Consider the following 26,909-nt stretch of genomic DNA (forward strand, 5'->3'; position numbering starts at 1 on the left):
AATATTTTCAATTTTCTGGGCCATAAGGTTTCCATCAAAACTGTTTGACCCTGCAGTTGTACTTTGAAAGCAACCACAGATAACATGTAACAAGTGGGCGTGACTGCATGCCAATAACACTTTATTTAGAAAAGTAATCAATAGACTGGATTTGGCCCTACAGCTGTAGTTTGCCAACCATTCTTCCAAATTCATATATTTCTTCTTCTTCGTTCCTTTTCTTTTAAGTAATACTCTGGTCCAAGCCCTCATCTCCTCATCCTTTTCCCGTACTTGAATTCCCAGGATACCTACTGAGTGGTCTCTCTGTCCCTGGTCTCTCCACCTAAAATTCATCTTGCCACCTCCACCAAATTAATGTACCTCCAATAGCATATTGAACCCTCCAGTCGCTCCCAGCTTCCTCAGCTTGGTATTCAAGATTAAAACCCTTTTCTACTTTCTGGAATGAATTTCTGTGCTTTCCATAGTACTGTTAACTCTACTATAAAGTTTTAACATTTAAAATACAGAAATAATAAATGATCCAATATTAAATTAATGTTTTCAGCCTAATCTTAACCATACTACCCTCCAGTATTATCCTCAAAAATGATGGATAATAATATGTATCATACCAAAACTAGAGACCAAAACAGACCAAGTGATTTGCTCTTATAGTTGTCTGACAAAATTTAAATCCAAGAACCAAAGGCCTTAAATAGACTCCAGATGCCATCTCTGCAAAGCACTGATCCTCTCTGAACCCATCCTCAGCCCCAGCATCATATGATTCAAAAAGATATAACTTTACGTAGTCTTTAAAGTATACTATTACGCAATGTATTATGCTAGTCAATAATACTGTTCTCTTCAATTTTATGTACTGTACTTTATACTATAGTGAGCCACCAAAAAAAGAAAAAAAAAAAAGGAGGAATTTCAGGCTTTGATTTGAGAACATTTTTATACATGACTGGTTTTACTGTCACAATCCATAGCCTTTCACAGATAAGCAATTTCATGTGACATCAGAAATCAACCAACCATACAATTGATGATGTCATTTGCATTCTAAAGGGCTATTGGTGAAAGCCTTAAAAGTTTCATTTACTATGAATCCTTTGTTTCTTCAAAAAATTTCTCTATCATTTTTGCTATTTTCAATTGTCTCATGATTATCTGTTAATGTATGTGAAGTATAATTACATCAATTATCACCTGGGTTTTTTTTTAATAAGTTAAAACTATCAAGAAAGATGTCCTAGCAAAAATTAACGTATATCAAAACAGGAAAAAATATATCAAGAACCCTGCCATTGGCATTTTGGTAAAATTTCCATCCAATCTTACTAAAACTTTGTTACTTTACATATTCATAAGGTCTTTTATCCCCAAAGTGCTACATTTTGTTCCCAGTTATTCTGATAACATATTACCCTTAAAGATAACCCTACACATGAAATAACTCATATACCAAAATTGGGTAGGTAATACAATAATCCTGAATTATTTTACATAATATGATTTTTTTTTCAAATCACAGATGTTGCTAGAAGGGGAAAAATGCTCTTTAAAATTCTTCATCACGAATCTTTTTTTTCCTGAAAATCCTTTTTTTCTCTCTCTCTCTCTACAAAGGCAATGTGAATAGGGGTAAAAGAAGACAAAACTTGACCTTTTGTGATCCCAGCATTAATGGGTCTGTTCATAATTCAATCTATGTGTGTGTGGGAGCATCCATGTGGAAACATAGAGGCCCGAGAGACATAAAGCCTTTCCCTTTAAACATTATCTGACCCTATCAGTCCCATTCACAAAAGAAGGCTTACGTATGCATATGTTGAAAAAATGCACCATCTCATTGTGCAGCAGAAAGCCTACACATTCTACTCTTCATTCTCCGTGGAAATGCAGCACGGAAGTGACACTTGTACAGAATTTGGGAGAGTGACAAATGAGCAGAAGGTAGCAAAAAAAATGAGTATTCGATGAGGAAAAAAGACCAAACTTCTGAAAGAATGCAAATGCACACCTGTCTATAAACATGGACAGAGGTTTTTTGCTTAAAAACCTACATTGGGTAGTTTGGTCATATTTTTATGACATATTCGCGTAACCCTGGAATTTATTATATTCTCAAGATGACTTAGATTTAGCATAAAATATTATTCTGTTTCTAATCATTCTAAAATATATGCACATTGAAGTTGTATGTTCTGAATTACACATTCTGTTTATTGTACTTTGGCTAGAGGAGCTCCTGGCTTTTCTAATGATGAGCTCAGCTCTTGGCCTGATTGCTATGTGGCCTTGAGTCCATCTATATTAGTAAGGAGAACTCCAGAGAACTTTGCACTAAATCATCACTTGAAATCAACACAAAAGGTGGCAGCCTCTACCCTGGGAATGTCATCTTGGCATGCAATGCATGGGGAATGGTCTCAAACCTAGGTCAGTGCTTAAACTTAAGACCAAGAAACTTTCTAATTTATGACATAATTAAGAAGAACCAGAAAGGGGACAGGGAGATGAAAATAGGTATTTTAAATTTCCTAAAATCTCTTCTTTCTTTCAGTACCCCCAAGGGTACAGCATTTTTCAGGTTAAAGAGAAACGTAACCCATATTCGATGAACAAAGATTAGAAAAGATAATGAGAACCTATGAGCAAAGCTAAGTATCTCTCTATTTAGAAAGATGGGCTGCAATGTAACTACCAGGGAACTTGAAGTGTGTACCACCTCTTATCCATACCACTTCAAATACTCTCAACTTTTTAATAGTTTCTAGAACCCTTCTGAGATGGAAGATATTTCAGAAGGAGATTTATCTTGCTTCCAGCCAGAGGTCCATTATGTGTGCCACCTTTAAGCCTATTCAGGAGTCTAACATTCATGGAGGAAGGGGTGATTAAAATAGAGACCTTTAAAAAAATTTTAATTCCAGTTTAGTTTACATACAGTGTTATATTAGTTTCAGTGTAAAATATAGTGATTCAACAGTTTCATATATTACTCCGTGCTCATCAACATAAGTTACTCTTAAACCCCTTCACCTAAAATAGAGAGATTTTGACTGTCTTTATAATTTACCTGGCAATAGGGCTATGTTGATGGCAACAAAAATAATGTCAACTATACCATTTGAGGAAGCAATGAGAATGTGCTTTGCAGGCTTCTAACCACAGCAGCCTAATGAACCAAAGGTCCCAGCTACTGTGCTCTGAAATCCATCACCAGGTTGTCATCAGTGGCTGAGGATACTGAGGTAGGTCTAACTTAGGGAGTCACAGGACTCCTCTAAAGGGCAACTGTACGTCAAGGATACACCACCAGCTTCACCAAACTTTCCTTAGACTGCACCACTGTCTAAGAGGCTTCTCTCCAGTATTCCTTTCCTCTCTCCTTCACTTGTGCTCAAGTCTGCATTTTAGTCTGACAGGTCTCCCAGCCTTACCCAGAACTCTCTCCATTTTCTTTCATAGGCATTTCTTCTAATAAAATACAAACACATTTAATACTATCTTGGTATTTACTTTTCAGAGAACCTGGAATAACTTTTAAACCAACAATAACAAATTATATGCACATTTCTAATAAACCATTTCCAAAAAGTAGTTAACATATAACACACCTCAAAGTAGTCTTATGAAACATACATTATTATTATTCCCAGTTTAAATGTGGAAAAATTACATGAAATAAAACAAGACCATGTCTATGATCATAAGATAAAACCATAGACAAGCAGAAATCTAAATTTAAATATCAGATTTTATGATATTTAGTCTGGATTTTGAAATATGTCTAGAAATACAATTTTTCTAAAAAATAAACTGTGGGCAAAATAAATTTTGAAGTAATTCCCCCCCAAATTTTTCATTTCTTTTCACCATCATGATTTCACATTTCCATACATGAATTAGGGCCAAAACTTGATGTCACTTACTTTCTCTAACTAAAACCCTGGAAATTACACATCAAGATTAATATAATAACTTTCAAAGTAATAACATAAAAATTATTCCCATAGTATATAGAATATATTTAGAGAGTATTACACACACACACACACACACACACACCATATTCCCTTTATTATGTATTTGATTTTTTAAGCAAACAAAAGACATTTGAATCATAACTGATCAAGCAATATGTGACCAAATAAGGCATTGTATGAGAAGAACACTGAAGTATATGGGTATTAAATAAACATTAAGATGATAATAAAGAAGAAATACCAAATAAGCTTAAATACTGTTGGATATTCTAGAAAAGATAATTTTCATTTCCAGTGTTGCTAACAAGGTGGCATTTAAAATGATATATTTAGCATAATGATCATTTTCCTGGGCCACTTCAAGTTCTCAGTTCCACTGAAACTGCAGTTTTGCATAAAATGTCAAAGAGCAAAATAATTACAATATTTAAAAGGCAGAAAATATCAAATCTGTTCATTCTTTTAGAGTATTTTAGATTTAATCTCTAATAATAATTTGTTATTATAGATATAACTTTAATAATACTAATTAAACTAGAGGTATTTATTTGCATTTCCTAAAGTTTCCCATATCAAGATACATGATAGATTCAATTTAAGTTACTGTGAAAATGTAATAAAACTCTCTGACTATGATAAAAACATTTCCAAATGAGTAGAGGACAATATTTTTTTAATTTATAACTGAAAATCTAGTCTTTTAATTTGTTAATATTAAATGGAATGAGTGAGAACTGTAACTTAAATGTATACAATTGTTATTTACTACATCTTAGAACTATTCAAGTTGAATTTTTCTTATGAGATATTCTCTACTGAGATTACCAATCTATGTTTATAATATAGTCTTTAAACTTGGACATATATAAGTCCTAAAGATTAATATGGTCTCTAATTCAAAGATCTGAATTCACTCAGGAAGATTTGATGCATTGTACCTGTTCATTTTTTGTATCATACATAGTTAGCAGAACAGATGACAATCATAATGATAAGAAAATATTAAAGCCCCAAAGCTTGGATAGATTTCCTTGCCGAAGTGTCAAAAGAGAATTACATGAAAGTTTAATTTTTAAATATTCATATTACCTTATTCTTTAAGTTGATTATGATTTTATTTACTGACAATGGTACATGGGAATTAGCAAATTCATGATCTCTCCTCAGAAAGATTAAATGCTTTTGCATTCCAGGAACCTACATAAAAATCATTTTCTCCTTTTATCTAACACCAATTTTGTATTATTATTTCATTTATGGAATATGCTGTCAACTTCACAGCATGAGCTTTGGAGAGAAGAAGCTTTGCTTTAATAGTTCTTCATTACAATATTGCCTACAGAAGCTTATGATTAGCTCACTTAAGCTTGACATTTGTAAACTACAGTTTTTCCTTCATAAAAGATAACATTGTTAGCATTTCTAACATTCTAGGACAATAATTTCATTTCTAGAAGTCGGAAAATAAAAATAAGATTTAGTACTTATTCAAAGTTCAATGAAATTTTAATGTTTTTCCTATGTTAGCATGCTTTATAATTTCCAGATTCAACTTGCATGTAATAATTTCCTAATTTAGGAAATTTATGAGAAAGTTTTCAGAAATATTTTTCAGAAAATTACAATATTTATTCTTTCAAGCATATAATTATTTTTCAAGCTGCCTATATAATAAAATGATTCCAGTTTTGACCAATTTTCTTCATTTTGTTGCTATCAGATAACTATAGTTGTTTCACTATTAGACCCAAATAAAATATATTTTGATTTTTAAATTAGTACTCATAGTAATTTTATAACACAGTTTAAAAAGTAAGTTTCTTACTTCTTCTTGTGCCTTATGGTGTTCCTTTGCTGTCATTGAAAGAATTACTTTTTCAGTAATTTTTTCTTTCTGTTCATGTAAAGCCAGGTTCAACTAGAAAAAATAAATAAATTGCATGAAAATAGGCACCTACTGACACCTCACTACAACATTTCTTCAAACAACCAATTTAGCATAATCATGAAAGGAGATTTAAAATTAACTTGGGCCACATTTATATGAAAATGAACTCCATTTAGATTAAGTTGAAAGTACATTTTTATATTTAAAACATTTAACACTGAATCTTTCACTTCCACTTTTATTGTTTATAAGTTTACTAAAATATGATTTGGGAAGGGGTCCTTAATTGCAGACATTTAACACCAACAGTTACTTTTTTAAAGTATTTTATCAAAATGAGCATAGCAATTTTTTTAATTAGGCTGATATTTCCTATTAAAATTTCTCATTGCCAGTAGGGAATAAATTGACTGCTGTTACATCAGGATAAAAATTCAAGAACATAAACCAAAAGCAAATGTCGATCAAACATTCTAGAACAGTTCAAAATTATTTATAATATTTCAAGACAAGAAATAATGTATCTTAAATACCTGAACAGTTACCTGCAGCCTGATCCATTTACAAAGCCAGAGAAAGGTCTTCTACTACTGCTGCTAATTCATACATTATAAAAAGGTGAATGCGGTCCATACTTGTTTCTTTTTAAATAATCCCCACCGAAACAAAATGCTATTTTTAATGAAGGAAAAAACTGAACTCACGCAATAACAGTCACTCAGCAAACTGGTATTAATAGAAAGAGGGAACGTAACAGCTTAATCCAAAACCTTCTGAATTGGAATATTTAACAATTCTTAAGCAACGGACTTGCCATATTGTATTTCTCTACTGAGGTAAAAAATAAATAATGACCATGTTTTTTATTTTGTTTTGTTTGTTTTGTTAATGTTGTTGTTGCTTTATTTTTTTTTGTAAGATTTATTTATTTATTCTAGAGAGAGACTGCGCGAGCAGGAGGGGCAGAGGGAGAGGGAGAGAGAACCTCAAACAGACTCTGTGCTGAGTGCAGAGCCTGACATAGGGCTCAATTCCAGGACCCTGAGTTTGTGACCTGAGCCAAAACCAAGAGTGAGAGGCCCAACCGACTGTGCCACCCAGGCACCCTGGTTGTTGTTTTAAATCGTGTTTCTCCATTGCATGCCTGGAAAATCATGTTTGAGTTAATATGAATCTTTAATCCATATCCTGCCTGAAGACTCATTCTTATACTTGAGATAAAATGTGGGTGGGATCAATAATATGGTTTCCTCAATCTAGTATGTATATATGCTATAAGAATAGCATCAAACCTGTGAACTCTTCATCCACTGATATGTGATACAGCTCAGTATATCAGAGATTCTATCTTGGTAGAGGGAAAGTCCAGGAATCTTTAGGTGATTCTAATGATCACCCTAGATAAGGAGTTGACAAACGTTTCTGTAAAGGGCTGGAGAGTAAATATTTTAGGCTTGGTTGGGGGAGGGCATACAGTCTCTGTTGCTATTACTCAGCTCCACCCTTGCAGCATTTAATAGACAATACATAAATGAATGAGCATAGCTATGCCTCAATAAAACTTAAAAAACCAACAAGTGGCAGGCTGATTTTGAACAGCAGGCAACATTTGATGATCCCTGTCCTGGATTGAGAACCACGAAAAACAAGTTTGCTAAAAAATGATCATCACGTAACGTACAACGTTATGACTGTAGTTAACAATGCTGAACGGTATATTTGAAAGTTGTTAAGAGGGTAGATCCTAAGAGTTCTCACCACAAGGAAAAACACGTTGTTTTTCTTTCTTTTTTTTTTTTTTTTGTACCTATATATGAGATGATGGATGTTAACTAAATTTCTTGTGGTAATCATTTCACAGTATATATGAAAGTCAAGTCATTATGTTGTACACCTTAAACTTACACAGTTCTGTATGTCAATTACAACTCAATTAAACTGGAAAAATATCATCATGTGAAACTATTCTTAGGATTACTCTCCCCAGAGAATATTTTTTTCATGTGTTGAAGTAATATAAAAAACATATTATAAAAAGTCAAATATCTACCTCACAGAAACCCGTGTGTAAACTGTGGTACAACATAGCTGTGTCAGGTCTCTATGGCTATTTATTTATGGGGGGATTCTCATCTCAGGAGGCGATGGGTATGAAGGAGAGGGTACTGGGAAATATTCACCAAACTCATCCATTCTTTACAAAATTAATTTCCAAATGCCCAAACATTCAGAGCAGATCTTTTCTGAAGGGAAGCAAACAAAACAAAATCAGAGCTATACTGAACTCTTTGGTGCCACAGCAGTAAGTCAGATTCTAATGCAGTCTCCCAGGGCCATGACATTTAGAACTGCTTCCAAGTAACTCTTTAAAAGGTGGGAATTCTTTACCTTTGAAAGCACCACAGTTGGGAAAATCACCTCTATTCTAATATTCAGCTTCTAAAGAAACACTATACTAATCTACACAAGCTGAGGTCAAAACATATCAACACTATCGGCAAACATCATATGCATACCAAATAGAGAATCCAGTAAGATATTGAGAAATAAATGGTCAACAAAATATAAGGACACAGACATGGGCCTTTTCTGGAAACAGACCGGCCATTCCAAAAGAGAGAGATTTTAATACAATCATTTAGAGAAAATTATTGAAAGTAAAAGTCAAATTAAGAGAGTGCATCTTCACCCGAGGTATTAGTAATACGCAGTGTTAATAGCATCTTCCCCTCAAGTCCCATGTCATGATAACAATCGTAGGATTCTCCTCTCCTGTCACTTTGGAGGAGAAGATCCTGTTTCTTCATTATGACAAAACTATGTGCTTTCGATTTGTTATTCTTATCTGAAATGTATAAAATAATCTTTGTCAGTGGGTTCGAAATTTCTGAGGCTAATTTTTCATGTATAAAGGGGGTAGAAATTTCAAATTAAAAGTCAAAAACAAGGGTATTGTCCTAAGTGAAATAAGTCAGAGAAAGAAAAATACCATATGATCTCGCTTATATGCATAATCTTAAAAAAAAAATACCAAGCTCATAGATAGAACAAATTGGTGATTGCCAGGGGTGGATGTGGGAGGTGGGTGAAACAGGTAAAGGTGGTCAAAAGGTACAAATTTCCAGCTATAAAATAAATAAATCATGGGGATGTAATGTATAACATGGTAACTGTATTATATACCTGAAAGCTGTTGAGAGTAAGTCTTAAAAACTCTCATTACACACAAAAAAAATGTAAGCATGGTGACAGATGTTAATAAACTTACTCCGGTAATCATTTTACAATATATACAATATCAAATCATTATGTTGTACACCTGAAACTAATATAATATGTCAATTATACATCAATAAAAAATTAACATAAAGATGGCTAAAATGTGTATATAACTATGAAAAGACAAATTTCTACCAAACAGGGGAGTGTGACTTTGTTCTAACTATATCTTGCTCTTTTTAAATGTAAGAAAACACCCATAAATATTCATTGTGTACATCAAAATCTAAAGCTAAATAGGAAGGTTTAATTTACCATTTTTGTCAGGCCTTGTTGCTAAGATTTTAAAAAATATGTAATAACTACTAGCTATCCAAGATCAGGTTAAAATTGGTCTCATTCAATATTAACAGTAACCAGAATAGAACCATCAAGAGACAGTGAAGGACAGTGGCAGAAATGGAAAAAACAAGAAACATAATGGTTCTGTCAAGGAAAACTAAATAAAAAGTGCTTCCAAAAAATGGTTTTGTTAGAGAAAAAAGATTAAAAAGGAATATGTTCACTTCAAACAATCTGTTTAGGAATTAAGAAAAAAGTCCACCGAAGTATACCTGAAGCCACAGGTTTCAACGAAATGATTTCTAATGATTGTTACCCTTCAGACTATATGTATTTTACATAAAACTTCTAATGCTAAGGTAGCAGGTGTTATACTTTCTCTAAAGCCCTAAAGGGTCATGGTTTAGTAATATATAGTTCTGTATAACATGTATGGCCCGTTGTGACTATAAGAAAAAGTGCTCTTCATTTGAGGAGTTCTTCAAACATTTGCAGGCTCTGGAAGCTCAACTATGGACATCCTAGAGAGGACAACAGGTTGAAGATCTGCTTGGAGAAATACAGACAGAACAGCAGTAATCTCCTTTTGTGTGTGTCAGTAGCCACACATGACTTTTCCTTCTTGTTTTGTTTTTTTTCTTAACTTCCTCCCAAATATTTTGAAGTGTATTTATAAAAATTGTAAAGACTAGTTGTGTAAAAAATTTTAACATGACAGTAAGATAAAATAAGATCTATTTTATAGGAGAAAATAACTCTAAACTCTAGAGCCCAATTATTAATGTATTTTTAAAAGGTACAGTGATCAAACAAGCTGGTATGCTCTGTCTTCTTAATTCATATTGACATTCCAGATAGGTGCTAAACAAAGAGTCCAACCATACTCTCAGTGCTCTGAATTATAGTTCTGCATGTACTTTTCTCTGTCTTCAGAATAGCTAGTGATTCAATGTGAAATATATGATATGTGTTGTATATAATGTCTTTAATCAATGTAGCCCAACAAGAAAACTGAATCTTTCTATCAAAAAATCTAACTTTTGACCAGTAAACTGATCTAATAATAAATTATTTGATCCATATTTTACATGCAGATCAATATAGGCAATACAGTTTAGCATAAAAAACAGGACAATCAGCCTTCGTATATATTGACAAGTTTTCCAATGGTCTGTTAATATACAAAAGACTGGGACAAATTACTTATTTATATATACAAAACATGGTTATAAAGGCCAGCTGCAGGTATTTTTTTTGGAAAGTGCATTTTAATAAGGTCCTATTCATTTAGGGAACAAATGGGGAAGAAGTAGTTTGCACTACAGAGTTTAGCGCGAGAGCTTTCTCTTTTTCTAACCACGAAATCAATCATTTGTCCAGACTGTGGGAGTCAGAGTTAGTTACTGAAAAGAGCTCCGTATATAAACAAGTCAATAACTCATTGTGTGTTATTGTCGAGCTGAAGAAGTCGGCTTTCAAAAAGCTGCCCCTGCTTCTCTCAGAATGAATGTCACTGTATTCAGAGACTGGGAGAGAGTCCTTTGTTTCCAGCTATTGCTGGCTGCCATTTATGTATGGGAACAGGAGGTGGCTGCTACGAGTGTGGGGGAAGCCACTATTTGGTATCATGGATGTCCAGGAAAAACTCTGAATTTTGTCAACCTAAATCATTTGTGTCTGAAAATGCATTAATGGAATTGATAAAGAGCGGCCATACACAAAAAAATATTTGGTAAAAAAGTTAAATGATAATGAGTTTATATCATTTTAATTTGGACCAGACTGATGGTTTTGGTTCCCTACCTGTCCACGAAGATGAAACCAAAAATATAGGCAATGGTTTGAAAAGTTCAAAAGTACAAAATTGAACTGGTGAACAGGTCAACATGTCAAAAATTGCTATCTGTTCAGGCCATTAATATTAAGGGTGATTCTTGGTATTCTCAAAGCGTGCGTGTGTGCATGTGTGTGTTTGTGAATTTCTCTAAGGCATGATTTTATGTGCTCAACACTTGTGATAAGAAAATGTGAATTATTTTTTACTTAAAAATTAATTTAAATATCCTTTAGAATTGAACTGAACATAAAATTCATAGGATATAAATATTATCATACTCTTATTAATTGCATCTTAATATTTATTAAAAACCTACTAATTTTTTCAAAATCAAGCTAGGAACTGTGAAGAAGCACCAGACCAGGATTCAAGATTTATAATTAGATTGAGCAAATAAAAAAATACATGTAGGTCTGTTTAATAAATGGTCCTCATCTGGGGGGGAGATGGTGTCTGAAATCTTTAAACAAAAGCTTAGCTCTTAACTAGATAAAGTTGGAGTTGTAGGTAAGGAGAGAGCTGGACGCCTAAAACTGAATCCAACTGATCCCATTTCTCCTCACAATTTAGAAAGCCACAGCATCAAATAGTATAATACACTTCTACATGCAACAAGTGTACTAGACATTCTGCTCCATACAAATTGATTAACAGCAAAGTGAGATATGATTGAGGAGACAATGAAAACAATAGAAAGTAAGAAACAATGTATGCACACCATAGATCATAAATAATTGTCAGATAGAGGTATAAGCAATACAATCTACACGTACAAAGGACAAAAATATTTAAGGTGGAGATGTTAAGGCATAAACAATGGAGAGTATCTAGTTAGGAAAAGAAGTGATAATATAGGAGAATAATATTAATAAATATTAATTGATGTTACTAGTCATTAATTACATGATGAAATTCGTTCTAAATCAATTAGCGAAGTGGCTTGACATGGCTTTGGGAGGGGGAGGAGAGAACACAAGCTGAGCCTTGAAGGAAAGGCGGAGAAGAAAGGCATAGCTGATCTAAGTGAGTCAGCCTAAGGCAATGGTCTGACTGGAAGGAATGTTTCATACAGGGGAACAAGAACTAAGATGGCTTGTGTGACTCCATACGTAATCTTTTTCTGATTGTAATTATAAAGTGGAGTATATATGCAAAATGCTAGTCCTATAGTGAGGGTATATAGATAACTTTATATAATTCAGTTCTTAGCTTTGAGTTTCTACGTAACTCAGTTGTTAGCTTTGCCTTGCCTCAACCCCATCTTCTCAAGCTATATACACTTAATTCAGTTCCAGTTTTAGAGATACCTTAACTAAATCCTGAGCTGGACTCCACTTCTAACCAGGTTGTCTCACTCAAGTCCCTTCTATAAAAATAATTCAAGAGTGCCACTTCTAGACTTGGGGAAGGAGCAGAATCCTTAGTTTAAAACTGGCTGTGAAATCTGGCTCTGCCACAAATTAGTTCTGACACAGTGGGCAATACTGCAGTTCATACTGCCCGGGCCTTCTAAAGCCAGGGATTCCTCTCCCATTCTTGCTAATTCTCTGAAAAAAGCTGCTTTTACCATAGCCCGTACCTTCTTGAGGACAGTTTAAGGGAGCATTTATAAAAGAAATCTTTGTAATATTTGAAAACCAACAAACAAAAGCATCACCATTTTAAAACAGTAACATTTTATTTTTTTTTATTTTTTATTTTTTTAATGATTTTTTATTATATTATGTTAGTCACCATACAGTACATCCCCGGTTTCCGATGTAAGGCTCAATGATTCATTAGTTGTGTATAACACCCAGTGCACCATGCAATACGTGCCCTCCTTACTACCCATCACCGGTCTATCCCATTCCCCCACCTCCCTCCCCTCTGAAGTCTAAAACAGTAACATTTTAAAATAGTTAGATTTTGTCTAAAAGAATGTAAGAGAATTCTACATAATACTTTACCTACAATTTATTTAACATTTAATCAAAGAAAGAAACTGTTTTTAAAAATCTTCTTTCCCGTTTTTTTTAATTAATCATAAATATTAGCCCTTCCAAATTCCATGGGAAAAATAGCACTGAGTTAGCCCTGACTCACTCAGTAACCAGATGATAAACTTTCTGCCTAGACATTCTGTCACAACTGGGAAAGCCACATGCCCTAAACGGAACTCAGCTTGTCCTCTCAAATTGACTCTCTACACCATTTCTTCTACTACTCCATGCAGTTTTGGAGGGACTGTGCTACCGTGGTCAAGGGGTGAACCCCTGACCTCCCACACCAATCAGCTTCTCTCTTTAAGAGATAGAGTCAAGAGGGAAACCACTTGGAGACATCAATAGTTGGAGAGAACCTGTCCCATTAACACCACCGTAATGAGCCTTTTCCTCGGATCCAGATGTCTGGAGCTATTCTGGTTTTTTCTACTGCCCCTTTCTTTGGTCTTTTTTTAAATTCCATGTGCTACCACCTACCATCATATTAAATTATTTTTTGCCCAAGTTATCTGAGATAGATCCCATTAATTGCAACCAATAAACAATATCAGGAATGTTATGTGTGTCTTCATAGTAAACGTCCATTACCTAAGGAAATCTGAAGGAGTCTCTATTTCTTGCAACTCAAGGTATCCAATTCAAATGTCTTAATAATGTGCCAGGTTTAAGGTCCTTCAGGTATTATAATGGATAATGTAACAGGGGTAATAGTTTAAAAATTTATTAATATGTCTTTCTTTTTGGCCTTTTCAAGTACAAAACTGTCTTAAATACCCTAGATGTTCCTAGGATTTGTCACAATAATATCATTTCTGACATGTACAATAAAATTGTGCAACCAAACAATATCCTTGCAAACTAAAGGCAACAATCTTGTTGCCTTTAGAGATGATCTGCCTCTCATGGAAACCTTTTACTCCTCTCAGCATATAGACAGCTAACCTTAGAAGACTCAGCCCATAAATTAAGAATAATTACTCTGTGGGGCGCCTGGGTGGCTCAGTCCTTAAGCTTCTGCCTTCAGCTCAAGGCGTGATCCTGGAGTTCTGGGATAGAGCCCCAATGTATATACATTCCAATGGGCCAGCTTGAGGCAGGGGTCCCTTTCCCAATGCCTTGAGGATATGAAAGCCACACAGCCCCTTCTTCCATATACCACCTAAAAGAAACCAACAGGGTGCAGGAGAGTCTATCTCAGAGAAAGAATGACCTAAAATAACTATTTAAATGATCAAATCAGACTAAGCCTTACACTGAATTGGACATTCAGTTATTTTCCCCAACAATCCAATGGGCAAGAGCTCAGGAAGAAGGTACTAGTGTTGGAAAATAACTCAACATCATTTAGTCATTTTGCACACAAATTGTGTACACACATATGAGAGAGTTTATTATTGGACTCAGCCAAGGAACAAAAGCGAAAACAGGATTTATAAGACATGGGAGAGAAATACAACAGTCAGACTGTACATTTTAAGGAGAAATTGATAAGCTGACACCTACCAAATTGAGCAGGCCAATTAAGGGTATCAAAGGAACCATTCTAGTTTTTTACGAATTCTCCAAATAAACTTAAGAATTCAGTTGACAAGCAAGTGCGGCAGGCCGCCTCTGTATTATGTCTGCTTACCCTATCACTTCAGTTAGACCAGTCCAGCACTGTTTTCCACACTAGAACATTTCATTTCTTCACACAAAGCAATAAATTACATTTTCTCTCAACCACTAAAGTAACTATCTGAATCAGAGAATGCTTTGAGAACTGTGATTAGGTTTCTGGAGGACAAAAAGGATGAGGCAGATAGGCCACTATCCTTATAGAAAACTGTCTGAATATGGGATAGACTAGGTGTGATGCACTTTACATCTCCAATAAACATATTTCCAATTATTATTTCCTGCAGTAACGGAGAAAATCCATCCCTATCAATCTTTTGTGGCCCAGCTTTTGGTCCAACCTGTGGTCCAATCTGTGAAGCCCACTCTGGTTTTTCATCTCACTATATGCATATATGAACCAAAATATACTGCCGTATATTACAGATAGTGCCTCTCCCCCCTCCTTCCACTCTTTTATCTAGTATATTTACTGAATGCCAATGTTGATATAATCAATGCACTGTACTGGTTCTGGTGATACAAATATCACCTAGATGCCTTTGCACCTTCAGAAGGCTAATAGTATATTGAGAATTACAGTTCAGCAGTTCCTAATAGTTTTCCTGGTGTTTGTCCCTGTCTGTGGTAAAGGAGCACATCTTACAATTCTTTCATATCTCCAATACATTCAACCATAATAGGTAGGTAGCAGACATTCATTAAACACCTATGATGGATTAGTGATGAATGAGGGATCCTCCAATTCAAAGTGCTTTTATTTTGCATTAAACAACTGTTCCCTAAACTATTTGCCCAGTTTTATGAAATAGGGATTTTGTGGCCAAGTGATTTTCTTAAACAGTAGGTTAAATGAAGATACATGGGTTTCTTTATAGCATGGCTTCTAAGAACCTTGAAGATGCTAATAGATATTTTAATAACCATGACAGCACTTCAGGGGTATCCAGCCAGATATACTCCAGAAATGTGTCAAGAGACCAACATTTCTCAAGTTGGTCTTGAGAGTAGAGGATGGACCTCTAAGAGTTGTTTCAAGAGCAAGAACAACAGACAGTACCCAGAAACAGGGAGCACAACTCTGTCATCAACATGGCTCAACCCTGCCTGCTGTTCTTCCCCCAAATTAATCTATAATTCTCTGATATAATTTGTTTAGAGCTTGAAAAAAATATTCTGTAATACATCTAAAATAATAATGACCAAGAGATTTTTTGAAAAACAAGAAACAGTAAAACTAATATTAAAAGGTATATTAAAACAAAAATCATTAATGTATCACAGTATGTAGCATAAGATAGAACTAAAAATCAGGTCAAAATAGACACAGCACGTATACTTAGGGCTTTATTATATGTTAAATGTGATGCAAGTCCACTATCTCTTAGCTACAACTCCAAAATCCAAAAATTTCTGAAAACTGGATTTTTTTTTTGAGCTCATTAGGCAACAAAAGCAACAAAGACTGATTTATAGACTTTACATATCTCACTTACTGTGAATGTCTCCTGTGAAAATATTAAAGTGCTTCATTACAGGGAACTGTTTCAGACTTCACTGAAGTTGTCACATAACGTATGGTCTATGTACTAATTCTAAAAACCAAAACATTCTGAATTCCAAAATACATCTGGCCCCAGAAAGATCAGATAAAGGATTGTGGTCCAAATTTCAAATCAACAAGGAAAGGGTGAATTAAATAGGTTATTGGAGTGGACAACTGACTAACACTTCAGAAAATTATGTCAGATCCACTTTTTACTTTATGCCACTTTTGGTGACTTCAGAATTTAAATATAATAAGAGTACTAGAATATAATACAGCTGATTTGTAAAGTCTGAGAGGAAATGGTCTCTGTAAGTCTAATATGGATAGATTTAATTAAATCAAAGTCCTGAACTTCTGTACCTCAAAAGTAGTTTTAATAAAATGGAAAAGCAACAATACACCGAGAAAATATTTGCAACATGACAATAGGTTAGTATCCCTAATATATAAGAATACTCTGAGATAGACTAAAAAAATCACTTGTTTTTAATTTAGTGATTTGACAAGTTTATATATTATGCTATGTTCACCACAAGCATAGCTACCATCTGTCCCATTACATCGTTATTAACAATATCATTGACTGTATTCTTTATGCTCTGCTTTTTATTTCTGTGACTTACTTATTCCATAACTGGAGACTTGTATCTCCCTCTACCCTTCATTTTGCCCAAACCCCCAACTCTCTCCCCCTGGCAACCATCACTTTGTTTTCTGTATTTATAGTTCTGATTCTGCTTTTTGTTTATTCATTTTTTTAGATTCCATTTATGAGTGGAATCATATTGTATTTGTCTTTCTCAGTCTGACCTTATTTAACTTAGCATAATACCCTCTATATCCATCCATGTTAGGTAGACTAAAAAACTTAAGAAAAAGATAAACACCAAGGAAAATAGAAGCAAAGAAAATGAACACACAGTTTATAAAAGAAAAAAATGCAAATGGCAAAAGAATACATGTACAAAAGAGTTCAAAATTACAACTAATAAAATAATTCAGGGGTGCCTGGCTGGCTCAGTCAGTAGAGCATATGGCTCTTGATCTCAGGGTTGTGAGTTTGAGCCTCACATTGGGTGTAGAGATTACTTTTAAAAATAAAATAAAATAATTCAAACTAAAAAAATGATCAAAAAATTTCTAATGATAAGGATTAGTGAATTTAAGGAATAATAAATACAGGGAAACGTACTTTCGTGTTTTGCTGGTGAAAACATAAATGCTATAGCTTTTTAGAGCGAAATTAGGCAATGTATATCAAGTCTTTAAAATGTGCACAAACTTTGATCCAAAATTTCCACTTCTAGGAATTTTTCAATAGGAAATAATTATGGACATGTACCCAAAAATTGGCTGAAACAATGATAAAACATTGTTTGCCAAAGTAGAGAGATCACATAATATGTAAATGTTCACAATTAAGGGGATTAGTAAAATAAGCCTATAAACTAGAATATCATCATTCAACTAAAATAATATTTAAAATAATGTTATGGAATATTTTATAATGGGAAATGGTAACAATGTATTCACTGAAAAATAGTCTCAAAAAGCAAATAAGATTTTAAATATACGTATAAATCAGTATATAAAGGACATATATGAACTATTGTGAATAGCTAGTCAGAATGGTGAGATTGTGGGTGGTATAACCCTTTTTTCCCTATTTCCATCAGCTTATCTCTATACACTAAATTTTCTGGATTATTAATACATGTATATGCATGAATCTTGTAATTAAAAAATAAGGGGCGCCTGGGTGGCACAGCAGTTAAGCGTCTGCCTTCGGCTCAGGGCGTGATCCCGGCGTTGTGGGATCGAGCCCCACATCAGGTTCCTCCGCTATGAGCCTGCTTCTTCCTCTCCCACTCCCCCTGCTGTGTTCCCTCTCTTGCTGGCTGTCTCTATCTCTGTCGAATAAATAAATAAAATCTTTAAAAAAAAGAAAAAAATAAGCTCTTTTTCATATTGCTCTTCTTTGTTACCCACCAATATATCTGACTTTATACTTATTTTAAAAACCTGTTTTCTGTCCACATTTGCTCCAACTTAATTGTCATTTTTCTCATTTTATCTCAATCTTTAATAGATAAAATATAATTCAAAAGAAAATAAAAATTTATTAAAAGAGACAAAAAAAGATATATAATATTAGCTTTTTTGCTTTTAAGATTGCCAACAACCGACTAAACTGTTTTGAGAAAATGGGTAGTACAAATCCATGTAGGGCAGTGGAAGGTTTATGAATTCCTATTTAATAACTGCATTAAGTTATATGCTTCTTAAAAGCGAACTGAGATGAGCGCAAAGACTGGGTAGAGATCAGAGGGGGCCTCTCATTGTCTACTCTGTCGCACTGTTCTGGGTACTGCAGATGCATTGTAGCATTTAATCCTCAAAAGTCGTTCTGGAAGTCATGTAAATGATGCTTAAAAAGGTTAAGTAACTTGCTCTTGAACACAAAGCAAAGAAAATTGAAGAACTGAGATTCAAATCCAGGTATGTCAGACCCCTGCTCCCATGGTTTTTAATTGTGCCTTGGGTACATCAGAATATATGATTAATAAATGAAGGAAAGAGCTAGATAGTAACAGACAAATTGGCAAATTTTTCCTCCATATTAAAGCATATGACTATGAAAGCCAGAGTTAAAAATCAGAATTCTATTAATATGGATTGTTTTTTGATGGCATAAATAAGAAAATAAATTACACTTGCAGATTTTAGGAGAATTTATTTTTGAGGTTTATACAAAAAAAGAAACTGGATTAAAATCCCCTGTCAGTCTCTTCAACAAAAGGTGTGGGGAAAATTGGACAACCACATACAGAAGAATGAAACTGGACCATTTCATTACACCACACACAAAAATAGACTCAAAATGGATGAAAGACCTAAATGTGAGATAGGAATCCATCAAAATCCTAGAGGAGAACACAGGCAGCCACATCTTCAATCTCAGCTGCAGCAACTTCTTCCTAGACACATAGCCAAAGGCAAGGGGAGCAAGGACAAAAAATGAACTATTGGGACTTCATCAAGAAAAAAAGCTTTGGACAGCAAAGGAAACAGTCAACAAAACCAAAAGACAACCAACAGAATGGGAGAAGATATTTGCAAATGACATATCAGATAAAGGGCTTGTATCCAAAAATCTATAAGGAACTTATAAAACTCAACACCCAAAGAACAAATAATCCAATCAGAAAATGGGCAGAAGACATGAACAGACATTTCTTTTTTTTTTTTAAGCTTATATAGCTTTTTATTTGCAAGTCAATTTGAGTTTGAATATAATATGCAAATTGAAAATACAGGTAGCCCAGAGAGATTATATCCTTGAATTTTTATCACATAATAAATCCCTTCTAAATCCTCCCTAATGAATGGACGCCTTGTGCTTGTACTCCCTTTGAATGCATTAGCACTTCCTGTTTGCTGGGGCTGGGGACAGAACCGGCTGGATTATAAGGGGAGCTGCTGTGACCAGGACCTGCTGGCTTCATTTGACTTCAGAGTCACTTGCGAAAAGCCACAACACGTAATTCTGGAGAGCAGAACAGCAGATGGAAATCAGGGCCTCTCCAGGTGCAGGATCTGAGCAGACCTTCTGAATCTCCCTAGCCTCTCTGTCTTGCCACCAGCCAGCACCTGTTCTCCCTGGGGAAGCCGGAGGCAGGTGGGAGAAGGGGTGCACACGCCCTGGGAGTGAGAGGGGGACAATGTTGCGGGCAAGTCCTATGGGCAGCCCCCTTCTGCTCCGGTGTCGCCAGGAGCGAGCGCTGGCAGCAGGCTGTTAGATCCCCCAAAGCACTGGCAGGACCAGGGTGAGCAGGCCACCTTCTCCCCTTCTCACTTTCTTTTTTTTTTTTTTAATGTTTTTTTATTATATTATGTTAGTCACCATACAGTACGTCCCCGGTTTCCGATGTAAAGTTCGATGATTCATTAGTTGCGTATAACACCCAGTGCACCATGCAATATGTGCCCTCCTTACTACCCATCACCAGTCTATCCCATTCCCCCACCCCCCTCCCCTCTGAGGCCCTCAGTTTGTTTCTCATAGTCCATAGTCTCTCATGCTTCATTCCCCCTTCTGATTACCCCCCCTTTCTTTATCCCTTTCTTCCCCTACCGATCTTCCTAGTTATGTTCCATAGATGAGAGAAAACATATGATAATTATCTTTCTCTGCTTGACTTATTTCACTTAGCATTATCTCCTCCAGTGCCGTCCATGTTGCAGCAAATGTTGAGAACTCGTTCTTTCTGATAGCTGAGTAATATTCCATTGTATATATGGACCACAACTTCTTAATCCATTCATCTGTTGAAGGGCATCTCGGTTCCTTCCACACTTTGGCTATTGTGGACAATGCTGCTATGAACATTGGGGTGCATATGGCCTTTCTCTTCACTACGTCTGTATCTTTGGGGTAAATTTCCCTGATGGCTAGTGATTTTGAACATTTTTTCATGTGTGAACAGACATTTTTGCAAAGAAGACATCCAAATGGCCAACAGACACGTGAAAAAATGCTCAACATCACTCAGCATTAGGGAAATACCAATCAAAACCACAATGAGATACCACCTCACACTAGTCAGAATGGCTAAAATTAACAAGTCAGGAAGCGACAGATGTTGGAAAGGATGTGGAGAAAGGGGAACCATTCTACGTTGTTGGTGAGAATGCAAGCTGGTGCAGCCAGTCTGTAAAACAGTATGGAGGTTCCTCAAAAAGTTGAAAATAGAGCTACCCTATGACCCAGCAATTGCACTACTGGGTATTTACCCCAAAGATACAAATGTAGTGATCCAAAGGGACACATGCACCCCAATGCTTATAGCAGCAATGTCCACAATAGCCAAACTATGGAAAGAGCCTAGATGTCCACTGACAGATGAATGGATAAAGAAGATGTGGTATACACACATATACACACAATGGAATATTAATCAGCCATAAAAAATGAATTCTTGCCATTTGCAATGATGTGGATGGAACTAGAGAGTATTATGCTAAGCGAAATAAGTCAATTAGAAAAAGAATTATCATATGATCTCACTGATATGTGGAATTTGAGGAACAAAGCAGAGGATCATAGGGGAAGAGAGGAAAAAATGAAACAAGACAAAACCAGAGAGGGAGACAAACCATAAGAGACTCTTAATCTCAGGAAACAAACTGAGAGCTGCTGGAGTGGAGGGGGCGGGAGGGACGGGGTGGCTGGGTGTTGGACACTGGCGACGGTATGTGCTATGGTGAGTGCTGTGAATTGTGTAAGACTGATGAATCACAGACCTGTACCCCTAAAACAAATAATACATTATGTGTTAATAAAAAAATAAAATAAAATAAAATAAGAAATGGAAAAAAAATAAAATAAAAAAATAAAATCCCCTATCAAATTATTGATGAAACATATTGAAATCACTTATGTAATAATTTGTAACTTCCACTTCATCTCTAGAATTATCAAAGTTAATACCCAATGTTATTTTTCCATTCTGAAAATATCTACTAATGCATTCTAATATAATTGGTGTAATCATTAATGAGTAGTATTAACAGTTTTATATTTAATAGGTTAGATCTCTTCCTATGTACATATATAGAAATATAGTACAAATAAAATATATGGATTTTATGTTTATAGAAATGGTGTCACTGCCATATTATTTGGCAACTTGCTTTTTATTGCAAGGCAATGCTTTCAAATGTCCCTGAAAACATCTGAAGGAGATCTATAACTACCTAGTTCTTACAGGTATTAAAATTCCACCCTATTTGCTCAAAAATTCCCAAACAAGAAGTTTGGGATAGGGTAAGAAACACAGTGTCTTTTTATTTTCATACTTCCTCAGCTGTTCACTTGTTGGGAACACTTTTGCTCCCACTTCACTGGAGAAGACTTAGTCACATGGCCACCTCCAACTGCAAGTCTGGCTGAGAGATAGAGTGTAACTGTGTTTCAAAAAAAGAGGACAGGCACCTGGGTGGCACAGTTGGTTAAGCATCTGACTCTTGGTTTAGGTTCATGTCATGATCTCAGGGTCGTTAAGATCAAGCCCTCCATTGGGCTCTGAGCTCAGCACGGATTCTGCTTAAGTTTCTCTCTCCCTCTTGCCCCCCATGCTCATTTTCTCTCTCATTCTCTCACTCTCAAATAAATACATAAATTTTAAAACAAACAAACAAACAACAACAACAACAACAGGAGAATGATTCTGCTGGAAGGCAAGAAGTCTTCACCACACCTGCTCTATATGTCACATAGGTGACCGTGTGATCTACTGTCCAAACCAGGACATGCTTGAGAGTGAAATAATTAGGCTGAGGTAACAAGTGACCTCTAGGACTGTTTCAGGAAAATTCTCCATCTCCATTTTTCTGCTTAATAAAATCTTCTCTGACCCCTCATCAGGTTGTCTTTCCTGAGGCAGTTGGTCATCCATTCTGTGTTGCCAGAGCAGTCTACTCAACTCTAGCACATCAGCTCACAGATTTGTTATGGTTACCTATTTACTCTCTTTCCACTGTAATAGGAGATGGGATACTCTCCACTCTTCAGCACTGGCCATCCTTGAGGTTATTGATCCTTTTCCCATTCCATTTGGTTCTGCCTAAGGGGTAAAGAATCACGGCAAACTCTGCCACTAGGGTTTAGGACAATTGGCTCAGACCTGACAGAAAAACACAACTGTGAATACACTGATTTGATTAGGAGTGACCAAAACTGAGACAGAACACTTCCATGAGCTTTAATGTGTGATCACTGAGAAAAAGATGCTCTAGGTCTCATACAATGGGTCAGCTGATATTGATCTCTAGCATAATGTTGCCATACAGACCCAAAATTTGGATATTTTCTCAATATTTGATCAAAAACCTTTAAAACCTTGAGTAGGCAAAACCATACATATCTGCATTTTTGTTTTATCCCTTTTTTGAGCTCAAGTTTAAGGCAAAAATCTGACCATGTCACTGTCCACTCAAAACTCTTCAGTGACTCCCTACTGTTTACAGGATAAAAACCCAATTTCTTATCATGGCCTCATCTGACTTCTTCTTCCTAACCTGCTTCATCTCCATCTCCAGCCACAACTCTGGCTTGTCCTTATGCTATGCCACAGAAATTTCCATGTTGTACAACTACTCATCAATGTCCCTACACCCTGAAATTCTGAGAGAATCTCAAGATCCATTCTTTATATCACCCATTCCATTCTGAGCCTTCTCCCCTAAAATTGGGAATTACCACCATAATTATTGTGTTATAATCCTAAATTTTGCTGTGGGTTAGGAAAGATATGAGGATAAATAGTAGAGATTGCCATAAATCTAGTTTGTACTACACAGAAACACACACACACTCACTCACTCAATCATTTTCACACCAACTCTGATCTGGTTTACTTCATCCAGGAAGCCTGCCCTGATTTATTCTCAGTCCTCCGCACAGAAGTCCATCTTTGATACCTTTGCCTGTTTCTACAGTAATTGTGCAGGGTGCTATCACAGCATTTATGGAGTGAATTGGTATCTCTTACTTACACACTGATTTCTTCAACCAGATTGTGAGCCCCCTGAAATAGGCTTTGAGTCTATGTTCATCTGTATATCTCTTATGCCTGGCACATAGTAGATACTTCACAAATACTGATTAAACTGAACAGAAGTGAAGACTTAGAAAATTATAGAATTCTCAAAAGAAATTACAGAAATCCCTGAAGATACAATATATATAAAATTAAGGAGAATAATGACTCCATCTTCTGGATGCATCTTAATTCATCTACATCTGGCCTTTTAAAATTATATATTGGGTGACCTTCATTACAAGGTTAGGAAAGGCTATACGAGGGAACCCTGGGGCTGGATTTTATTACCAGCTCCATCCTTTCTAGAGCCTAATGTCTTAGGAGGCAGACAGACATATGATAAGCAGCATGTCCAATCCTCCTGGCAAAACCTCATGTGGACCTTATTATATACTTTTTCTTCCTGGGTGTTAAGCCTGTTGTTCTGAGGGGACTCTCAGTTGTCATTCTGGCCAAAAGTGTTTTTAGACATATAAACATTTATTGTATAAATCTGTACCTAACTTATAAATTCAGGGCATTTTACAAATTAGTTTTCATTTTCAGAACTTTATCTGGATTCTAAGTTTTTAACTGTCCTGCATTTCAAATCCTGTTCATTTAAAAAAATAAATAAAGCTAAGATTTTGGTTGTTGAAAGTGGTTTAAATTTGGATGCTGGGATGACTGGTTACCCTAAAATGGATTCCCTCCCATTTTCCAGAATTTTTGACTTCTCAACTTTATAAAGTACCTAGATACATTGATAATTTTGATGTTGAATATTCACCATCATCATTATCATTCATCATAAGAGAAGAAAATGACGAGGGCTTACAATGATGTGCCTGGCACTATGCTAGGTGTTTTACGTGCATTCCTCACTCATCATTAATAAAGATGAATGACAGAGGAGTCTGGATGGCTCAGTCAGTTAAGCATCTGCCTTCAGCTCAGGTCAGAAGGTCGATAGTAGCCTAACACTATGTCACAATTCCTACAGCATTCACCTCGCTTCACCTCTTAAGTAGGCATTTTGTCACCTTATGTCATAACAAGTAGAAAAGGATGAGTACAGCACAATAAGATACTTTGAGAGAGAGAGAGAGACCATATTCACATAACTTTTATTACAGTATATTATTTTAATGGTTCTATTTTATTATTAGTTGTTGCTGCTAATCTCTTACTCTGCCTAATTTATCAATTAAACTGTATCATAGGTATGTATATATAGGAAAAAACATAGCATATATAGAGTTCTGTACTATCTCTGGCATCCACTGGAGGTCTTGGAAAGAATGCCCCCCACAGACAAGAGGGGACCACTGTATAGATAAATAAGCTCTTCCAAAGCGTCTGAGAATACTCCAAAATAGCTGCATTCCTGTGTATTTTATGTATTCCTTCCCAATATTATTTTCACAATTACTGGGGATTTGTATCGATAACAATAATCCTTACCTATCTCAAGGCCCATTAAGAAAATCAAATGAGATAACTTTAACCCAGAAAAATCACATCATCAATTATAAAGTACTGTACAAATATGTTTATCAAAGAATTAATAAATCAAAGGTCAACTTTTCCCCTAGTTTCACCCAAAATATCACATATTCTGAAAACAAATCTGAGTTAATAATTTATCAAAATGACTGCTTTCCTCCAGTCAAGTTTACTGGCAAAATATTCTTCAATTCCTCTAATCAACACAGAGACAAAAAGTTACACTGGTATCCACATTGTGATTTTTAAGTACAATTTCATAGGGCAAATGCTTCCCAAAACTATTTGGGCATCTCCTCTCTGACCCAAATATATTTGCATTTGTAGAGAATTCAGAACAGGATGCTCCTAGTTCAATATTTCTATCTTCTGGTATCAAAGAACTCCCATCTCCATTTTCCAATGCATGGTCTGTGTTTGGAATTCATTTCTATGAGAGGTCATAGAGTCAAACACCATGACTGAGAAAGGAACTGTTATTCACAATGCAGGCAGTAAGTGTGAGCCCAAACTGCAAGGACAATCAAATCTCATGCTTCAAAAAGAAAATGATCATTTGCAAGGTCAGGAAGGAATTCCTCTTCTCTTTTAATAGAAAATACCAGGCAATTTGATAAATGAAGTGTAAGGGAGGGGAAATTTTTCTGGTTCTAAAATACAAAGTATTCATGATACCTTTCACCAAAAAGATTGGGGATTAACTATATAGGTAGCATGAACCTCTGTGAAGTCTATATCCCATGTTTCCTAGTATTCAATGTGATATACAGTATGATACATACTTACTCATTTTTATGTATTACTCATGTGTCTTGGTAAAAACTCCAAACAATTCTTTAGTCCATGGTCATATTAATTAAATCTTATTTCCATTAATCATTAATTTCTGATTACTTTAATGCAGAAATAATTCAGCAATTAATTTTACTGTCATTTTAGTTTCATAAAATGTGCAGTTTTCATAATGTAAAAACTGATTAATAGTTGATTATAACATCATATAAGACTTACCTTCACTACATTGATTCGGTAAGCATGAATGTTTCATAAAGTTCCTAAGACTAAGGATCTCTTAAGATCACATATTTTTATTTTTTTAAGTTTTTATTTAAATTACAGTTAGTTAACATACAGTGTAATATTAGATTCAGATGTACAATACAGTGATTCCACACTTTCATACATCACCCTGTGCTCATCACAAAAGGGCACTCCCTAATCCCCATCACCTATTTAACCCATCCCCCTCCCCTCTCTCCTCTGGTATCCCTCAGTTTGTTCTCCATAGTTAAGAGTCTGTTTCTTTTTCTTTTTTAAGATTTTATTTATTTATTTGACAGAGAGAGGCAGTCAGCGAGAGAGGGAACACAAGCAGGGGGAGTGGGAGAGGAAGAAGCAAG

General features: G+C 35.2%; 1 protein-coding gene across 1 annotated transcript in view; it reads right to left on the minus strand.

Moving 5' to 3' along the window:
• The window catches only part of DCDC1 (doublecortin domain containing 1), a 419,738-nt gene that overhangs the window by 222,931 nt on the left and 169,898 nt on the right, over positions 1-26,909 (minus strand). The window contains exon 9 of the mRNA XM_045808577.2: positions 5,809-5,901. Within this exon, the coding sequence (XP_045664533.2) occupies positions 5,809-5,901 (93 nt within the window). The remainder of the gene's footprint in view (positions 1-5,808; positions 5,902-26,909) is intronic.

The sequence above is a fragment of the Ursus americanus genome, chromosome 24 (genome assembly GCF_024610735.1).
Source record: "Ursus americanus isolate L20-20 chromosome 24, mUrsAme1.1.p, whole genome shotgun sequence".
NCBI lineage: Eukaryota > Metazoa > Chordata > Mammalia > Carnivora > Ursidae > Ursus > Ursus americanus.